This window comes from Populus alba, chromosome 13 (genome assembly GCF_005239225.2).
Source record: "Populus alba chromosome 13, ASM523922v2, whole genome shotgun sequence".
NCBI lineage: Eukaryota > Viridiplantae > Streptophyta > Magnoliopsida > Malpighiales > Salicaceae > Populus > Populus alba.
The window spans coordinates 5397783-5414877 of record NC_133296.1 but is presented as its reverse complement, the minus strand read 5'-3'; the positions used below and the strand labels follow the sequence as shown (position 1 = coordinate 5414877).

The following is a 17095-nucleotide window of genomic DNA, read 5'->3' as shown; positions in this document are numbered from 1 at the left end:
GAAGAAGAATTGATAGAATGAGAAATAGAGAAGAGAGTTTTGCATAATTAATTCCTTTCTTCATTACACTTCAGTTGACTTTTTATAGCCAACTAATGAATGAATAAAAATAACTGATACAACGAAATGGAAATAATGGCAGAATTAATCGGTGCATGATTCCCACACACATTCTGCATACAACGAAAAGCAGGGCACTAACCCCACTAATTATTTTCATCACTTAAACACTAACTACTGTGACATGTTAGCACATGATTCACGAACATGGTGCAGACATGCATGGCGAAGGTGGACTGCGTGGTGAAGGGATCTACTGCACATATCACTATCCTTAGGGTATATACTCCATAATATCTTTTGCATCAAAACAAGTATAGCCCCAAGTCATTTTTAATTCCAGGACTTGAAGAACAAAATGGCCACCACTACCAAATTTTTAATCATGGAATACGAAAAAAATTCTCAAGTGTCACAATTGACTGAAGGAGACTGTCCTAGAAGTGATGCTAAGAATCTATCACCAATCAAGAACCTGAATTGCTCTATGAATGAAAATATACTTTATTAAAAGTGGAATGAAGTTCCCAAAACAAGAAAAACAAAAGTGCAAAAAAATTGTCTCAAAGACCCTATTCAAATTTGTTGAAACCTATTTATTCATGAAAATAAATATGAAAGAGGTACGTAGTGATGAAGAAAACATGCCAAACATGAGGCTAGCTACAACTTCATGTCTTCTTAATAAATGTGTTCTTCTAATTGTTGTTGTCCGTCCAGAATTGTTTCTGAAGATAGTCGACTACCTTCTTGTCCACCTGGAAGGCCTTGGTTAGAACATTAGGATTAATGGGTGGATCTGCTCCAAACACTGCGTTTGCAATTGTAATCACACCAGGGTTCTGGCTGCTTAAACTGGCTAATGCAACGGCATTGGTTTTCCCCACATTGAGCTGGAAATGAATGAGTCCGACTGGGAACACAAAAACATCTCCGGGATTTAAGACCTTGGTGATTAGGCGATTATCTCCGTTAGCCAGGTTAGATGTAACAAAACCAACATAGAGGGTACCCTCCACGACCACTAGGATCTCAGTGGCACGAGGGTGAGTGTGGGGTGGGTTCAGGCCACCATATGGTGCAAAATCAATGCGAGCCAAGGATATGCCAAGAGTGTTGAGTCCTGGAATTTGAGCAACATTAACAGCAGTGACATTTGAACCAACTGGACTGGAAGTGTCCCGAGGAACGTTGAGTCCAGAAAAGAAGAAATCCTTTTCAGTAACTTGCTGTGGGTCCTTGCAGAATTTTCCGTTCACGAACACTGCATGAGAAAGGCATTTGAAGCATGCCCATAAAAGGTCAGTCAATTAATAGAGAATGAAGATATTAAAATATATACAGGATGCATGGTATTTTCAGTGTAATATGATCATGTGATTCCTGACAAAAACTCCTGACGAAACACTTAAAAAGCACATACCACCATCGGTTTCTTTAATGGCAACACAGAAGTCCTGAAGAGGACTAGGATCAGAGGCAGAGGCAAATGAGGAAGCCAAAGCCAGGACGACAAAAACTATTAGAAACTTGAGTCCTTCCATCAGATTCTATACGGATGTTTCTTGTGGAGAGGGGTGAGTTATCTAGCGAGGATGCAAGGCCAATTATAGATTGGAGTCATTGAATTAGTCCTGTATGAAGGCGACGACGAAGACTCAGTAGGTGCTCGTTCTGTGATGTCAGTGATGAAACCAAGTCCTCAAAACATTTGACATTTTCCGTCATATGCCAATATTCTCTTTATAATACTCTTTCCATTAAGTTAACAGGACTGGGTGTTCATGTCTCTTGTCACAAGGCTTCGTCAAAGAAAATCCGGTGAAAATGTGAGAGTTGGTCGAGAACTAAAGATTGTTAGGTGACAAAATGTTCCCGGTCCTGGGTAGTTAATTCAATGGAAGTTTCTTATGATTGTCCTGTTGATATGGTTTTCTCGTTCCCTTTCTTATGTTATAATCTATTAAGACCGGCGATAACGTAGAATGCCAAGGCTCATATTAAGAAAACAATATATCAAGGATATAATTACTGAATTATATATAAGTACTACAATATAAAAAATCATAGATATAGGATTTGATTGATGCTGATTATTGAAAATAATTACTGCAATATAAAAGACCATAGATATAGGAATTGTTGGTGCTGTTTATAAAAGATAATATCTGTAATAATTATTGCAATATCTCCTTAAATAACACGTGTAGAAATTTTCTATATAAATGAACCTCCAACCATATACAAAAGAAGAGGGAACAATTTTAAGACAAAAAATGAGGGCAACCATAAAACCCTAAACCTAATTTTTTATCCCGGCCGAAACCAAGCCGCCGCCCTCATCTTTCTAATTTTTTTCCCTCTCTAAGCCAGCCCCCAGTGGGGCCCCCGACTTTTGAGATTTTGTTCATGGAATTAGTGAAAGCTTGGTTGCTTTGTCTCCCCTACTTCTTGACCCCCACAAAAGCTAGCCACTATGCTTCCTCTTTTTTTCCTCATCTTCAAGCCCCCTCCCCTCACTAGAACCTCCCTCTCTTGGCTGCAGCCTGACTAGTACTTAAAAGTATATTTTTATCAAGGTTTTATATCATTATTTTGCACTTAAAGTATCAATAACTCCTTAACTAAAACATGTTTTATAATAACATATAATAATATAAGATACCACTAATTTATGGTAAATATTCATCTTAAATGCAGGCCTATCACATCAATCAAAGGATTGATTGATGAGTTTAAGTATTGAAATTGAAAGGACAAAGAAAGGGCCAAACTTAGAAAAGAGATGTTGGTTTTGTCCAAACTAGAACACTGTTCGGTAATTGGGTCATATCTAGAGCTATAGATCTCGGATTTAAGTTTGCTTTATATGGATGGAAAGGTAAGACATAGGCCTAAAACTTTCATGTGGAGTCCAAGTTTTAAAAAGGCCTTTTTCAAGTCTAAATTATAGCAACAACGGAGAAGTCCGCATCTGTCTTGCAACCCAGACATTGTTCAGTGTTCAGCCCACATCTCGATTTCTAGAAGTCCAAATGACCTCAATTTTTTTTCCCTAGAAAGCTGAGACAATTTCCTAGAACTTTCATGCGTAAAGTTGGTTCAAATTCGGAAGTTATCAATGACGTTTTGTTCAGACAAGAAGATAAGGATTGTCAAAAAGTCAAGATATGGCCACCCACTTAACAATTAGTCATCAAATCAGTAGTTATAAATTTTGGCTCATAAAAGATGGCATTTGCCATGCATTTAGGCATCTTAGTTGTTCAAATCAAGATATGCTCTTTATTTCTTTCTTTATATTTTTGTAATGTTTAAGTTTTATTTCATGTTATATTTTTATTAATCTCTTGTTTATGCTTTTCATTTCCTTTACTATCCTTATGTTCTTATGTTGTTTATTTATGTTTATCTTCTTCATTATGTTTAGCTAAGTTTATTATGTCAACGTGAAAAGGTTTCACTAATGGTGTTAGAATATGTATAATATAAACTCAACATGGACTTCAATGTTTATATCCAAGAAAGTTTGTTATTAACATGTCTTATCTTTTTATCTTACTAATTCTTAATACCTTGCTTGTTAAATGGTTGATCTAGATTTGTATTGTATAACACTTGGTACAACAAATGCTTGGCACTTTCATAGCCAACCGTATGGTATAGCCTACACCTGTGCTGTGAAATAAACTTGATTTGTTGTTAGCATAAGTTAGCATCACGAATTCCTGACAATATTTAAAAGTATGGTGTTACTAAAATAAGATAATTAATATGATCATGTTAAAAATTTATAATGAACTATTAAGGATAAATCATTTGATTGGAACCTTTTTTGTTTGTGATTTCCAATTGATTAATAAAAATAATTTATACTATACTTATTTCTAATACTATAAGTGGATCCTCTAACCTTGACACTTATTTTATCCTTGTTTAATCTTCACATTAATCTTACATCTCAAAGTTCTCTTTACCTCATCATCATTATTATTTATAATTTATATAATTAACTTCCTTCTGGTTCGACCCTGGTCTTGTCGGGTTATTTATTACTTCGATACTCCTGCACTTGGGAGAAGACATCAATCTTTTGGTCATGTCACAGCCCGTTCCCCATTTTCTCCTCCCAGCTGACAAGATCTACCCTCACGCCAGCCGCCCACCCTTTGGGCTAACTATCATTGTCCCCACCTCCAGCGTTCCCTTCTCTACACCAGACAAGCCTCCCTCCTCACCAAATCCATTCTCTTCCCCCCAGAGACCAACCACTGAAACCCAAACCTCTAAAAGCCGCCACTTCTTCCCACTTCCAACAGACCAGCCCGCCCCCTTCTGCCTTTTTGTTCCTCCATCTTTCCCCACAAGACAGCCCTCGGTAATGGCAGTTGTCACTGCCGACGAGGGAGGGAAGAGGAGAAGATCACCAGCGCCAGATCTGCCACCTAAAAAGGAAAGGAACAACAAACTGAGAAGAAGAAAGAAGACATAAGTTACTAGATCTAAAAAGAAAAAAAATCCAAGAACAATCTGGACAGAAATGGATTAAAATCAATTGCTTGCATTTTCTTTTTCTTATTGTAGGTCACTGTGAAAGCCACCACCGACAGGAAGTGAAGAGGAGAAGAAGCTAACCCAGATCCACCTGTCCACAGGTTCTACCTGCGGCAGGTCGTGAAGCCATGCGCCGCCACTGTTCCTGCATTCCCAAAAGTATTCCTCTATAAATTCCTAAATATTTGGGGGTTTATTTTGCAATTTCTGAATTGTATCATGTCAACATAATGTGTGTATGTGTTGTTTTTTTTCTCCTTACAAATTTGGAGAATATATCTGCATGGTTTTTTGTCTTTAATTGCGAGTAACTGTGATACTTGCTCTTTTCAAAACAAAAAAATATATAAATATTCTCCATGTATGTTGCATACGGCCAATACCCTAACATATTTTAATCATTCCTTCTTCTAAACAAATAAATATTCAAGATTTAAAAAAAAATTGTATTTCAACATGGATTTCTTAAACAAAAAAAAAAAATTATTTTCCTGCATTCTGGATTTTACAACATGTTTGTAAAACTCCAAAGGGTGTTGGCCAATATTTCAAAAAAAATACAAAAATCTTATTTTTGGGGGAATTCATCTATTATTTACTATTAATATTTGGATAAAGAAATCCCAAAGGGATGAATATCCAAAATATTATTGGGAATAACTTGTTATTATTCGCTATTAATATTTGGATAAAGTAACCCTAAGTGGTTAATATCCAAAATATTTTTCTAGAAATAATAAGTCATCACACATCCTTGAAAGAAGCCTCGATTATAATTGAGAACATTTTAATTTTTGACTCCACAGTTTACAAGTCGTGAAAGTATGAAACACTAAGGCAAAAATAGGCTTTTAAACCGCTCTGAATTTCCTTAGATTTCTAAATTTTTATCCCTCTTCCTTACTATTTACGTGTCGCAAACACTTGAAATACCATGGGAAAATGAGCTTTTAAGCACATTGAATCTCCTTAGATTTCTATCTTAGCTATCGGTTCCTCTCGGCACTCAGTAGACATATCTGAAGGTATGATCTATATTGACCAAGGGTTATTGCTTTTAGACTTTGAACCCAAGTCCATTCATCATTGCAAACCTATCCTGGGAAAACTGATTAGAGAACACCAACAACATAGCAAGGCAAACCAAACACCAAGCATCTTACCTTAGGTCGTAGGGCGTACTAGGGGTGCTAATACCTTTCCTTTACACAAACAGTCCCTTGCCTTAGAATCTCTGAAAGAGTAGTTAGGTTTCCTAGTGACTATAATACTAGGTGGCGACACCCTTATTCACAAAAACAAAAAACCCAAAATCAATTCCCCGCTCCTAGGGATGGTCGTCGTGACACCGCACTCCGCGCAAGGGTACAACAGGATGGTAACTCCACTTGGGACCCTAGGACTAGGCTTGGTAATTGTTTTTTTATTTTATTTTTTTATTATGCTATGTGTTGTTGTTTTCCTATGAATGATACTTTGTTTAAAAGCTTTAGCATGCATCTTTACATTCTGTCATACATAGTATATTGGATATGAGTAAGATCTTGAGGCATCCTAGCATGCATCACTTCATTATTATTATCTTTTTGAAGGCACACACATTAAACTTTAAGTTAAGTGGGGACTAGCAGCTTACCTTATAACTTGCGTCAAGGTTTAAATTTGTGTAAACCTTAATTCTTTGCTGAGTGTTCAGACTAATAGTGATTAGTACATGTGACATCCCACTATCTGCTAAGCCCCCATATTGTCTTTACAAGAGTGATCACTAGGACATCAAGACCTTCTTTAGAAGCCAACTAGTAAACTTGCTATATGTCTCACATAAAGGAACTAGAACCTATCCTTAGGGTATATGCTCCATAACCAAGGCAGAACCATTATCCTATGCTGATCTATAGCCACCTTCTTACCCATGAATTTCTGCACAAAAACTCCTTCCATTCCATGGCTTCCGCTCCCTCTCTGCTGTCCTTTTCTTCTCCGCCGCAGCAGCCACCTTTGCTGCCAACACCACATTTTTCTGCACATCATGCTATGTCTCATCACAGCCCCAACTTCAGCCGCAACAGGGGTCGCTCTAGAGGTAATTGGCGTCCCCACAGCAACCGTTTTACTCCCCAGAACAGGAGCCAATCTGCTGTAGATTGGCGGCCAAACCACTGGCAGCAGACCAGGCGCAATTTCGGTGCTGGGCAGTGGTCTGGACAGCAGCATGTACGCTGCCAATTGTGCTCTGGTTTTGGGCACACAGCTCCCCATTGTTCCCAATTTCATAGCAGCTCTTCGTAGCCCTTTGCTCATCTTGCTGTTGGGAATATTTCTGCTGCGACTTGGTTTCCTGACACCGGCGCAATTCAACACGTCACACCTGATCTTGGATCTCTGACCGATTTTGCACCCTATCTTGGTAATGATTATTTGCATGTTAGTGACGGTAAGGGCCTTGACATAACCCATATTGGACATACTAAATTACATTCCCCAAAACGCTTGTTTACATTATCTAATGTTCTCAATGTACCTTACATTACCAAACCGTTGTTATCTGTTCAAAAATTTTGTCGTGATAATCATGTTTATTTTGAATTTCACGCTTCTATGTTTTATGTGAAGGATTTCATCACCAAGGAAGTTCTCCTTTCCGGTCAGAGTCATGATGGTCCTTATGTCCTGTCCGAGTCTTCTGCCACGCCAGTTCCTCAAGCTTTTTGGTCTCTTTGCATCTTTGCGACTGTCGACCTGTGGCATCGTCGTTTGGGTCATCCAACCCCTCGTATTTTCAATTTGTTAGTTTCCAACAATAAAATCGTATGTACTTCTAGACGTTCTCTTACTCAATGTCAAGCTTGTCCTTTAGGAAAGTCGTCTCGTTTGTCATTACGACCTACGGGTCACAAAACTTCTGCCCCACTTGAATTACTTTTTAGTGATGTTTGGGGTCCTGCCCCTATGTTTTCTTCTGATGGCTTTCGCTATTTTGTTATTTTTGTCGATGCGCATACCAAACATATATGGTATTATATGCTTGTTGCGAAATCTGATGTCTTTTTCATTTTTCAACATTTTCAAACACTTGTTGAGCGTTAGTTTTCTCTTAAAATTAAATATGTTCAAACTGATTGGGGCGGTGAATATCGTAAATTAAATAAATTTTTTCAGACCATTGGTATTCATCATCGGTTAATTTGTCCTCATACTCATGAATAAAATGACACTATTGAACGTCGTCATCGACATATTATCGAAACTGGCCTAACTTTTTTAGGCCAGTGTAGTGCCCTATTGTGATTTTGGAACTATGCTTTTGAATCATCGGTCTACCTTATTAATCGCATGCCTACTCTTGGTCTCCAAAATACATCTCTGTTTGAGTGTCTGTTTCGACTCACTCCTGATTATAACTTCCTACGTACTTTTGGGTGTCTTTGTTTCCCCTTTTTCTCACCATTGTCTGCAGTGCTGACCAGTCCCTCCACTTCTTCTCCAGCTGGTTTGCAGCTCTGTGTAGACCTCTCCTCATATCCTCTTCAGCAACTTCTAGGTACAGGTCACACTTCTCCATGCCCAGCTGCTCGTCAACATCCCATGATTCTTCGTCCAAGGCAGCCCAAGACAGCGCTGTCCACAGTCATTGCCGCAGCCTCTGCTGTTTCCTTCAATCGGGTAGTTTCTCCTCCTACTCATGAGTCACTTGTTTTTAATGATGCTAACAGATATGAGGCATGGCATAATGCTATGCGTGAGGAAATTCAGGCCTTACGCGCAAACAGAACTTGGACCTTAGTGCCGTTTCACCCCTCCATGAATGTTGTTGGTAGTCGGTGGGTATACAAGATTAAACGCAGATCTGATGGAAGCATCGAGAGGTATAAAGCGTGTCTGGTTGCTAGAGGTTTCACTCAACAAGAAGGTATTGATTACTCTGAAACTTTTAGTCCTGTCATCAAACAGGCGACCGTCAGATTAGTCTTCTCCATTGCAGTTTCGTGTGGTTGGAAAATTCATCAGCTTGACATCCATAATGCTTTCCTCAATGGTGTTCTTGATGAGGAGGTCTATATGAAACAACCTCCAGGTTTTGTTGATTCTGCTCTCCCCTCTCATGTGTGCCGATTGCATAAATCTCTATATGGTTTAAAATAGGCTCCGCGGACTTGGTACACTCGTCTGAATGATTTCATATTATCTATTGGTTTCCGTGCCTCTAAGGTGGATACCTCATTGTTTATCTTCTCTGTTGGTGCTGATATTTGTTATCTTCTGGTCTACGTTGATGATATTCTACTTACGGGTAGTAACGCTCTTTTGCTCCAACGCCTCATTCAGCTACTGAGCTCATAATTTAAGCTTCGCAACTTGGGTTCTGTTCATTATTTTTTGGGTATTGAGGTTCAGTCTACTAGTATGGGTCTTATGCTTCACCAGCATAAATATATTCTTGACATCCTCACTCGGGCTGGTATGTTATCTTGCAAACCTGTTGATACTCCTATCTCTACATCCAAAGCTACCATTCTGCCCGATCCATTGTTTTCTGATGCTACTCGCTTTCGTCAAATTGTGGGCGCTCTTCAGTATCTCACTTTTACGCGCCCAAATATTTGCTTTGCTGTTAACAGAGTCTGTCAGTTTATGCATGCTCCTACAAATTCTCATTGGGCTGCCGTGAAACGCATCTTGCGTTATCTTCGGGGTACGGCATCACATGGCTTACATATTACTCGTAGTTCTTCTTTTGCCTTACATGGTTTTACAGATGCAGATTGGGCAGGCAGTGTTGAGGACATAAAATCTATGGGTGGTTATCTTGTGTTTTTTGGTCAGACGCTGATTTCATGGAAATCCGGTAAGCAACGCACAGTTGCTCGCTCTTCTACTGAAGCTGAGTACAAAGCCTTAGCTGATGGCACTGCTGAAGTTATTTGGCTTCAATACTTATTAATAGATCTCCAGCTTCCATCTGCTTCTGCTCCTATTATTTGGTGTGACAATCTTGGTGCCACTTATTTGTCTACGAATCCTGTTTTTCATGCTCGCACAAAACATGTTGAGGTCGATTATCATTTTGTCCAAGATAGAGTTGCAAAGAAGGAGATTCAAATTCGTTTTATTTCCTCTCAGGATCAACTTGCCGATGTCTTCACTAAACCACTTCCTACTTCTTCATTTACTACTTTTCGTTTCAAGCTTCGAGTTGAAAAACGCAAGAGAGGCATAGTAAAAAAAATGCAGTAAATAGAGGGAGTTCTTTCTTGCATTCTGGTGTTATTGTGAGGAAAGAGGAGAGAAAAAAGACAAGATGGAGAGGGAGCTTTGCATCCTATCTTGTTTTCTTTGGTCAAACACCGATTTCATGTAAATCCGGCAACCAACGTACAGTTGCTCGCTCCTCCACTGAGGCTGAGTATAAAGCCTTAGCAGATGGTACTGCTGAGGTCATCTGCCTTCAATATTTGTTAACAGATCTTCAGGTTCCCTCCATCTCAGCTCCTACTATTTGGTGTGATAATCTTGGTGCTACTTATCTCTCGGCAAATCCTATCTTTCATGCTCGTACTAAGCATGTTGAGGTAGATTATCATTTTGTCCGTGACCGAGTAGCAAAGAAGGAAATTCATATTCGGTTTATCCCCTCTTGGGATCAACTTGCTAATGTCTTCACCAAACCACTTTCCTCTGCGTCCTTTACTGTTTTCAGGTTCAAGCTTTGGGTCAATCCTCCATCCTCAGCTTGAGGGGGTATATTATAGAATGTATATCATGTATATCTATACATAGGAAATTAATGTAGGATTAATCCAATGTTGTAATCCCTACGGTTACTGCCGTATTCTGCCCTACATATATAAATAGGAAAGGTTGGCTAAGGCCAACCTAAGCCATTCAGTTATTCTCAACTTCATAAATGTTTATTTTTGTTGCTGTTGTTTTTTTCGGGTCATTCTTTGCAGTCATTAAATCAGCTAATTTACATTATGTTAATTTCAATATAGTTTAATTTTTTCCATTAGAAAATATATTAGAAGCACCTATTTGTTTTAACATTTTTTTTAAAAGCTGTGCTGTCTTCGGCGTCACGCGGGCAACAGCAACAATATAGTATCTTATAAGACATCAACAAGCTCCGGCAATACATGTAAACGTACAACGTCTGGTTAGTATGTAGAAATAGTACTGCAATTCCTTGGTTTCATATTGTTATGCTTTTTATATCATTACCAAACCGAGCATAAAAGATAGGAGCAGAAACCTATTTATTCATGAAAATAAATATGAAAGAGGTACGTAGTGATGAAGAAAACATGCCAAACATGAGGCTAGCTACAGCTTCATGTCTTCTTAATAAATGTGTTCTTCTAATTGTTGTTGTCCGTCCAGAATTGTTTCTGAAGATAGTCGACTACCTTCTTGTCCACCTGGAAGGCCTTGGTTAGAACATTAGGATTAATGGGTGGATCTGCTCCAAACACTGCGTTTGCAATTGTAATCACACCAGGGTTCTGGCTGCTTAAACTGGCTAATGCAACGGCATTGGTTTTTCCCACATTGAGCTGGAAATGAATGAGTCCGACTGGGAACACAAAAACATCTCCGGGATTTAAGACCTTGGTGATTAGGCGATTATCTCCGTTAGCCAGGTTAGATGTAACAAAACCAACATAGAGGGTACCCTCCACGACCACTAGGATCTCAGTGGCACGAGGGTGAGTGTGGGGTGGGTTCAGGCCACCATATGGTGCAAAATCTATGCGAGCCAAGGATATGCCAAGAGTGTTGAGTCCTGGAATTTGAGCAACATTGACAGCAGTGACATTTGAACCAACTGGACTGGAAGTGTCCCGAGGAACGTTGAGTCCAGAAAAGAAGAAATCCTTTTCAGTAACTTGCTGTGGGTCCTTGCAGAATTTTCCGTTCACGAACACTGCATGAGAAAGGCATTTGAAGCATGCCCATCGGTCAGTCAATTAATAGAGAATGAAGATATTAAAATATATACAGGATGCATGGTATTTTCGGAGTAATATGATCATGTGACTCCTGACAAAAACTCCTGACGAAACACTTAAAAAGCACATACCACCATCGGTTTCTTTAATGGCAACACAGAAGTCCTGAAGAGGACTAGGATCAGAGGCAGAGGCAAATGAGGAAGCCAAAGCCAGGACGACAAAAACTAGTAGAAACTTGAGTCCTTCCATCAGATTCTACACGGATTTTTCATGTGGAGAGGGGTGAGTTATCTAGCGAGAATGCAAGGCCATTTATAGAGTGGAGTCATTGAATTAGTCCTAAATGAAGGCGACGAAGACTCAGTAGCTGCTCGTTCTATGATGTCAGTGATGAAACCAAGTCCTCAAAACATTTGACATTATCCGTCATATGCCAATATTATCTTTATAATACTCTTTCCAACATGATACTTTTCCGCATTAACTTAACAGGACTGGGTGTGCATGTCTCCTGTCACAAGGCTTCGTCAAAGAACTCCGGTGAAAATGTGAGAGTTGGTCGAGAACTAAAGATTGTTAGGTGACGAAATGTTCCCGGTCCTGGGTAGTTAATTCAATGGAAGTTTCTTATGATTGTCCTGTTGATATGGTTTTCTCGTTCCCTTTCTTATGTTATAATCTATAAAGACCAGTAACCAATATATTTCCAAAGAAAATCTAATGGTTAATTCAACCATCATCTAACAAATTGGATCGTCTCACTTGAATTTGGACAGGCTCTACTGAACTAGTAGTGTCATTCTTATGAGGTGTTTTGCATGGTTGATAAATGAAAGCGCCCCAACACTTTACTTACTCATCGAACCATTTGTTTTTTTGTTTTAGTTCTATGACCTGGATCGCGAACGCCTTTTAAAGTCATCCGAAGCCATAAATTCTAGAACCTTCCCCCAATTACCCTACGTCACAAGACTCGGTCTATGCTTTCTCTAACCCCGATTTAATCAGAGTTGATGTTTTTTTTTTCTTTTCATATTTGTAGGCATTGTACCACAAATCATGAAACCTAGTACAAAGAATTTGTTAAATATACATAAAATTATAAAATTTAAGATTGCAGTTTTAAATATAAAACTTGTTAATTTCTTGATACTTACTTAATTGCACCAACACTACAAGATTTCACAGTTTTATCGACGGACTGAATCCGTCGGTATGAGATTCATATTTTGCAAAGGTAGAAGTTTTAAGCCTAGATGTGTGAGCTCTCAATTCTCAATATTTTTTCCTTTAACACTTGTTGTTGTAATCATTACAGTTACTGCAGTGTTCTACTGCCTCTATATAAATAGGAAGGTTGGCTAAGGCACAACCCAACACATTCCATTATTCTCAACTTGGTATCAGAGCCACAAAACCCTAAAATAAATTAAACCTAATTTTCTCACAGCCTCCCAACCTCCCTTCATCAATGGAACAACCACCACATACATCTTCAAATTTTGCAGCACCAGCAGTCCAGCTTTCTTCTTCTTCGACAGTGCAGCCCTCTTCTCTTGCAGTGCCTCCTCTGCTTTCCTCTACTACGTCACCGCCTGGATTCTCCTCTGCCATGGCTGGTGAACGCCTCCTCTTGCAGCCCATGTTTCCTGCCTCTACTGCCGCAAGCATTATCTCCCTTTCTCACACTCATCGAGTCATCTCCCTCAAATTAACAAACACCAATTATTTATATTGGCGTATGCAAATGCTGCCTTATCTCCTAGGCCAAGGAGTTTTTGGTTTTGTTGATGGCTCCAACACATGTCCATCAACACATGTTCTTGCCCATGATGGTATCTCTCTTCAGGTAAATCCGTTTTTTCAAACTTGGAAACAACATGACCAACTCATTCTAAGTGCTCTTCTTTCCTCCCTATCTATGTAAGTTTTGCATCTTGTTGCTGGCTGTCAAAGTTCTTGTTCAGCTTGGGGCACTCTTGAGCAAGCTCTCGCTTCCACCTCCAACTCTCGTATTATGCAACTTCATGGCTCTCTTCAGGATCTTCGACAGGGTGATGAATCAGTAACTCAATTTATGCAAAAAGCGAAGGCCTTATTTGATGGATTGGTCGCTGCTGGTCGGCCAATTTCACTTGAAGATTTCAATTTATATGTGTTTTGTGGTCTTTGGGGAGAGTTTAAAGACTTAGTTACCAGTCTTATTACCAAGGCTGAACCTTTATCATATGCAGATCTTCACAGCCATCTCCTCACACATGAATTTCTTCACAAATCTTCTGCTTCCATACATGCTCCTCTGCTGCCCACACCCAGCATTCCATCTTCTGCTCTTGTTGCACAGCGCCAGACTTTTGGCAATTCTGGCCGTAGTAGGGGCCGCTTCAACGGTGGCTGGGGTCCCAACCAGTCCAACAGCAAAGGCAACCGATTTGCTGGCTCCAGACCTGATCACCGCAGCTTCCAAAACTCCTTCTTTGGTGACAATGGGCAGGGCTCTTGGCAGCGTAATAGGGGGCAGAATCCACGCTGCCAACTGTGCCAGAATTTTGGCCATACAACTCCCCATTGCCCTCAATTCCAGCAGCGAGGTTATGGCCAACAACCTACTGCCAACCTGGTGCAGCGCAATCTCTCCTCAACCGGTTCTGTTGATTGGTTTCCAGATACCGGTGCCAATCAACACGTCACACCTGATCTTGCCACCTTGACTGCTTCAGAACCGTACCTTGGTAATGATAATTTGCATGTTGGTGATGGATTTCAGCACCCATGAAGTCCTTCTCTCAGGTCAGAGTAAAGATGGTCTCTATGCCCTGACCAAGTCTTCCGTCACGTCAGCTCCTCAAGCCTATTGGTCTCCCTGCACTTCTACTTCTGCCGATTTATGGCATCGTCGACTAGATTGCAAAGGTCTCCACCACAACCCACACCCCACCGGCTACTGTCACCCTCCCAAATTTGCTAAACCACCCACCGCTACCCGCTTTCACTATCCACCCAAACAGCCCACAACACTCCGCTTTGCCACTCCAAACAGCCACCCGACCATAGCCTCCACCTATCCCTTGGCCATCATCCCATGCTTGTTTATCTAAGCCTTATAATGCAGGTTCAGATCGTCAATTGGTCTCCTCTCCTCATGGTCTTGGGGCACTTTCTAGTCCCTCCTCTGCTTCGTCCTCCCTGGCCAGCACTCCTGTAGCTTTAGTCTCTACCTCCAGCCCCTCCTCTACTGATAGTCCTGTGTTTGAGGCTGCTTCTTTATCATCCTCTCCCGCTGGTCTGCAACTTATGGTTGATTTGTCTTCTTATCAGCTGCCACAGGTCTCCTCGCTACATCCGTCTTCCTGCGTCTCCACCAGCACAGCATACATCCTATGACTCTTAGACCGCGGCAGCCGAAGACAGCTAATCTGGTTGCTTCCGCTGCCGCTACTTTCTACCTCCACACGGGTACTGTGGTATCTCCCCTCTTCTGAGCCTTTTGCATTCTTTGATGCTGACCGCGTATGCAGTTTGCATTAATGCTATGTGGTGTGCATGAGATCGCCGCTTTATGCGAAAATGGCACTTGGTTCTTTGGTTTCCATTTCATCCTTCGACGAACGTTGTTCGGCCAGTAGATGGGTATATCGGATCAAACATCGTGTTGATGGTTAGTATTGAGCGCTATAAAGCACGCCTTGTTGCTAGAGGTTTTACCCAGCAGGAAGGGTATTGATTATTCTGAAACCTTCAGTCCAGTTATTAAGCAGGCCACTGTCCGATTGTTTTCTCTATTGCGGTTTTCGTGAAATTGGAAGATTCATCAGCTTGATATTCATAATGCCTTCCTCAATTGGTGTTCTTACTAAAGAGCGTCTACATGAAACAACCTCCAGGTTTCGTTGACTCTTCTCTTCCATCTCCATGTGTGCAGATTGCACAAATCATTGTATGGTTTTGAAACAGGCACCTGAGAGCATGGTACACTCGTCTAAGTGATTTTTTGCTCTCCATCGCTGTGTTCCGAGCTTTCCAAGGTTGACACCTCCCTGTTTATCTTATTTGATGGTACTAATATCTTTTATCTCCTGGTGTATGTTGATGATATTCTGGCTCACGGGGTAGCAACTCTGCCTATGCTCCATCACCTTATACAGTTACTCAGCTCTGAGTTCAAGGCTTCGTGACTTGGGTGTTGTTCACTCACCTTTTTGGGTATTGAAGTATCAGTCTACCAGTATGGCTATTTAATGCTACGTAACATGAAATATATTCTTGACATCCTACACCCGAGCTGGTCTTATGACACGTATTCCTGCAATAATAGGCCAGTTCACCGTACTCCAGCACAATTCGTCTAGAGTGGCCCGCCTTTGCGCGCGTTAAAGTCATTGTTCTATCTGTATCCGGATTCATTCATTCTCTGATCTTTACACGATTTTCAAATCGTGGTGCTCTTCACATATCTTACCTTCACCCGTCCAGATATATGGTGTGTGCTTTGCTGTTAACAGAGTCTGTCAGTTTATGCATGCTCCTACAGGATTCTCAATTGGGCCGCTGTCAAACGTATTTTTACGATATCTTAAAGGTATGGCATCTTATGGTTTCCATATCACTCGAGGCTCCTCCTTTGCTCTACATGGCTTTACAGATGCAGATTGGGCTGGTAAGTATTGATGCATCGCAAGTCTACGGGCGGCTATCTTGTTACCTTTTTTTGTTCAGACGTCCTGATTTCTTGGAAATCCGGCAAGCAACGCACTATTGCTCGCTCCTCTACTGAGGCTGAGTATAAAGCCCTCGTTGGCTGATGGTACCGCCTGAAGTCATTTTTGGCTTCAATACTTGTTAATAGATTTTGCAGGTTCCCTCAGTCTGTGCCCCTACCATTTGGTGATAATCTTGGGTGCTACCTATCTCTTCAGCAAAATCCTATCTTCCATGCTCGTACTAAGCATGTTGAAAGTGGATTATTCACTTTTCTGTGAACCGTGTTTGCCAAGAAAGAAATTCAGATTCGTTTTATTCCCTCTCGAGATCAACTTGTCGATGTCTTCACTAACTCGCTTCCTCTTGCATCCTTTACTGCTTTCGATTCAAGTTTCGGGTTGATCCTCCACCCCTCAGCTTGAGGGGGCATATTATAGAATAGGATTCTAATATAGGATGTTGTAATCATTACAGTTACTGCAGTGTTCTACTACCTCTATATAAATAGGAAGGTTGGCTAAGGCACAACCCAACACATTCCATTATTCTCAACTCTTGTCTCTCAATCACACTGGCAAATTTACAATATGGCTTTGTAAAGTGAAGAGTGGTATTTTTAAAGGGAGTCAAAGGTCTAGGTATCTTGCTTAGCATGTTTTGATGAGCGGTTGTTTCTGGGGGGAAAAAAAGCAATTTTAGGTGACCGCCACCATATGATAATAATGAATAGAATTGATAATACAAATCATGATTTAGTTTCAAAATAATTGTTTCTATTGTTTAAGATCATTGCTTATCGTTCTTCGCTAATTTTCTTTTTTTATTAG

At 40.4% G+C, this 17095-nt stretch overlaps 2 protein-coding genes across 2 annotated transcripts; both read right to left on the bottom strand.

Annotated features, from left to right (window-relative positions):
- Window positions 1-641: 641 nt before the first annotated feature.
- On the bottom strand, window positions 642-1622 carry LOC118053630 (germin-like protein subfamily 1 member 16). The gene is made up of 2 exons (XM_035064929.2): window positions 1484-1622; window positions 642-1324 (listed from the first exon to the last, which is right to left on the bottom strand). Exons 1-2 carry the CDS (start codon window positions 1602-1604, stop codon window positions 759-761), a joined length of 687 nt encoding a protein of 228 aa, XP_034920820.1. The 5' UTR covers window positions 1605-1622; the 3' UTR covers window positions 642-758.
- A 9234-nt stretch (window positions 1623-10856) lies between these two features.
- LOC118053631 (germin-like protein subfamily 1 member 16) lies at window positions 10857-11839 on the bottom strand. Its single transcript, XM_035064930.2, has 2 exons — window positions 11696-11839; window positions 10857-11539 (listed from the first exon to the last, which is right to left on the bottom strand). The coding sequence occupies exons 1-2, from the start codon at window positions 11814-11816 to the stop codon at window positions 10974-10976; spliced, it is 687 nt and encodes a 228-aa protein (XP_034920821.1). The 5' UTR covers window positions 11817-11839; the 3' UTR covers window positions 10857-10973.
- Window positions 11840-17095: the final 5256 nt, after the last annotated feature.

What these genes read in the sequence shown, in the direction of transcription:
- LOC118053630 (XM_035064929.2), bottom strand. Translation starts at nt 1,604, where the DNA reads ATGGAAGGACTCAAGTTTCTAATAGTTTTTGTCGTCCTGGCTTTGGCT. An exon ending in CATTAAAGAAACCGATGGTG is followed by an intron (nt 1,325 to 1,483) that starts GTATGTGCTTTT and finishes TTTCTCATGCAG; the next exon opens with TGTTCGTGAACGGAAAATTC.
- LOC118053631 (XM_035064930.2), bottom strand. Translation starts at nt 11,816, where the DNA reads ATGGAAGGACTCAAGTTTCTACTAGTTTTTGTCGTCCTGGCTTTGGCT. An exon ending in CATTAAAGAAACCGATGGTG is followed by an intron (nt 11,540 to 11,695) that starts GTATGTGCTTTT and finishes TTTCTCATGCAG; the next exon opens with TGTTCGTGAACGGAAAATTC.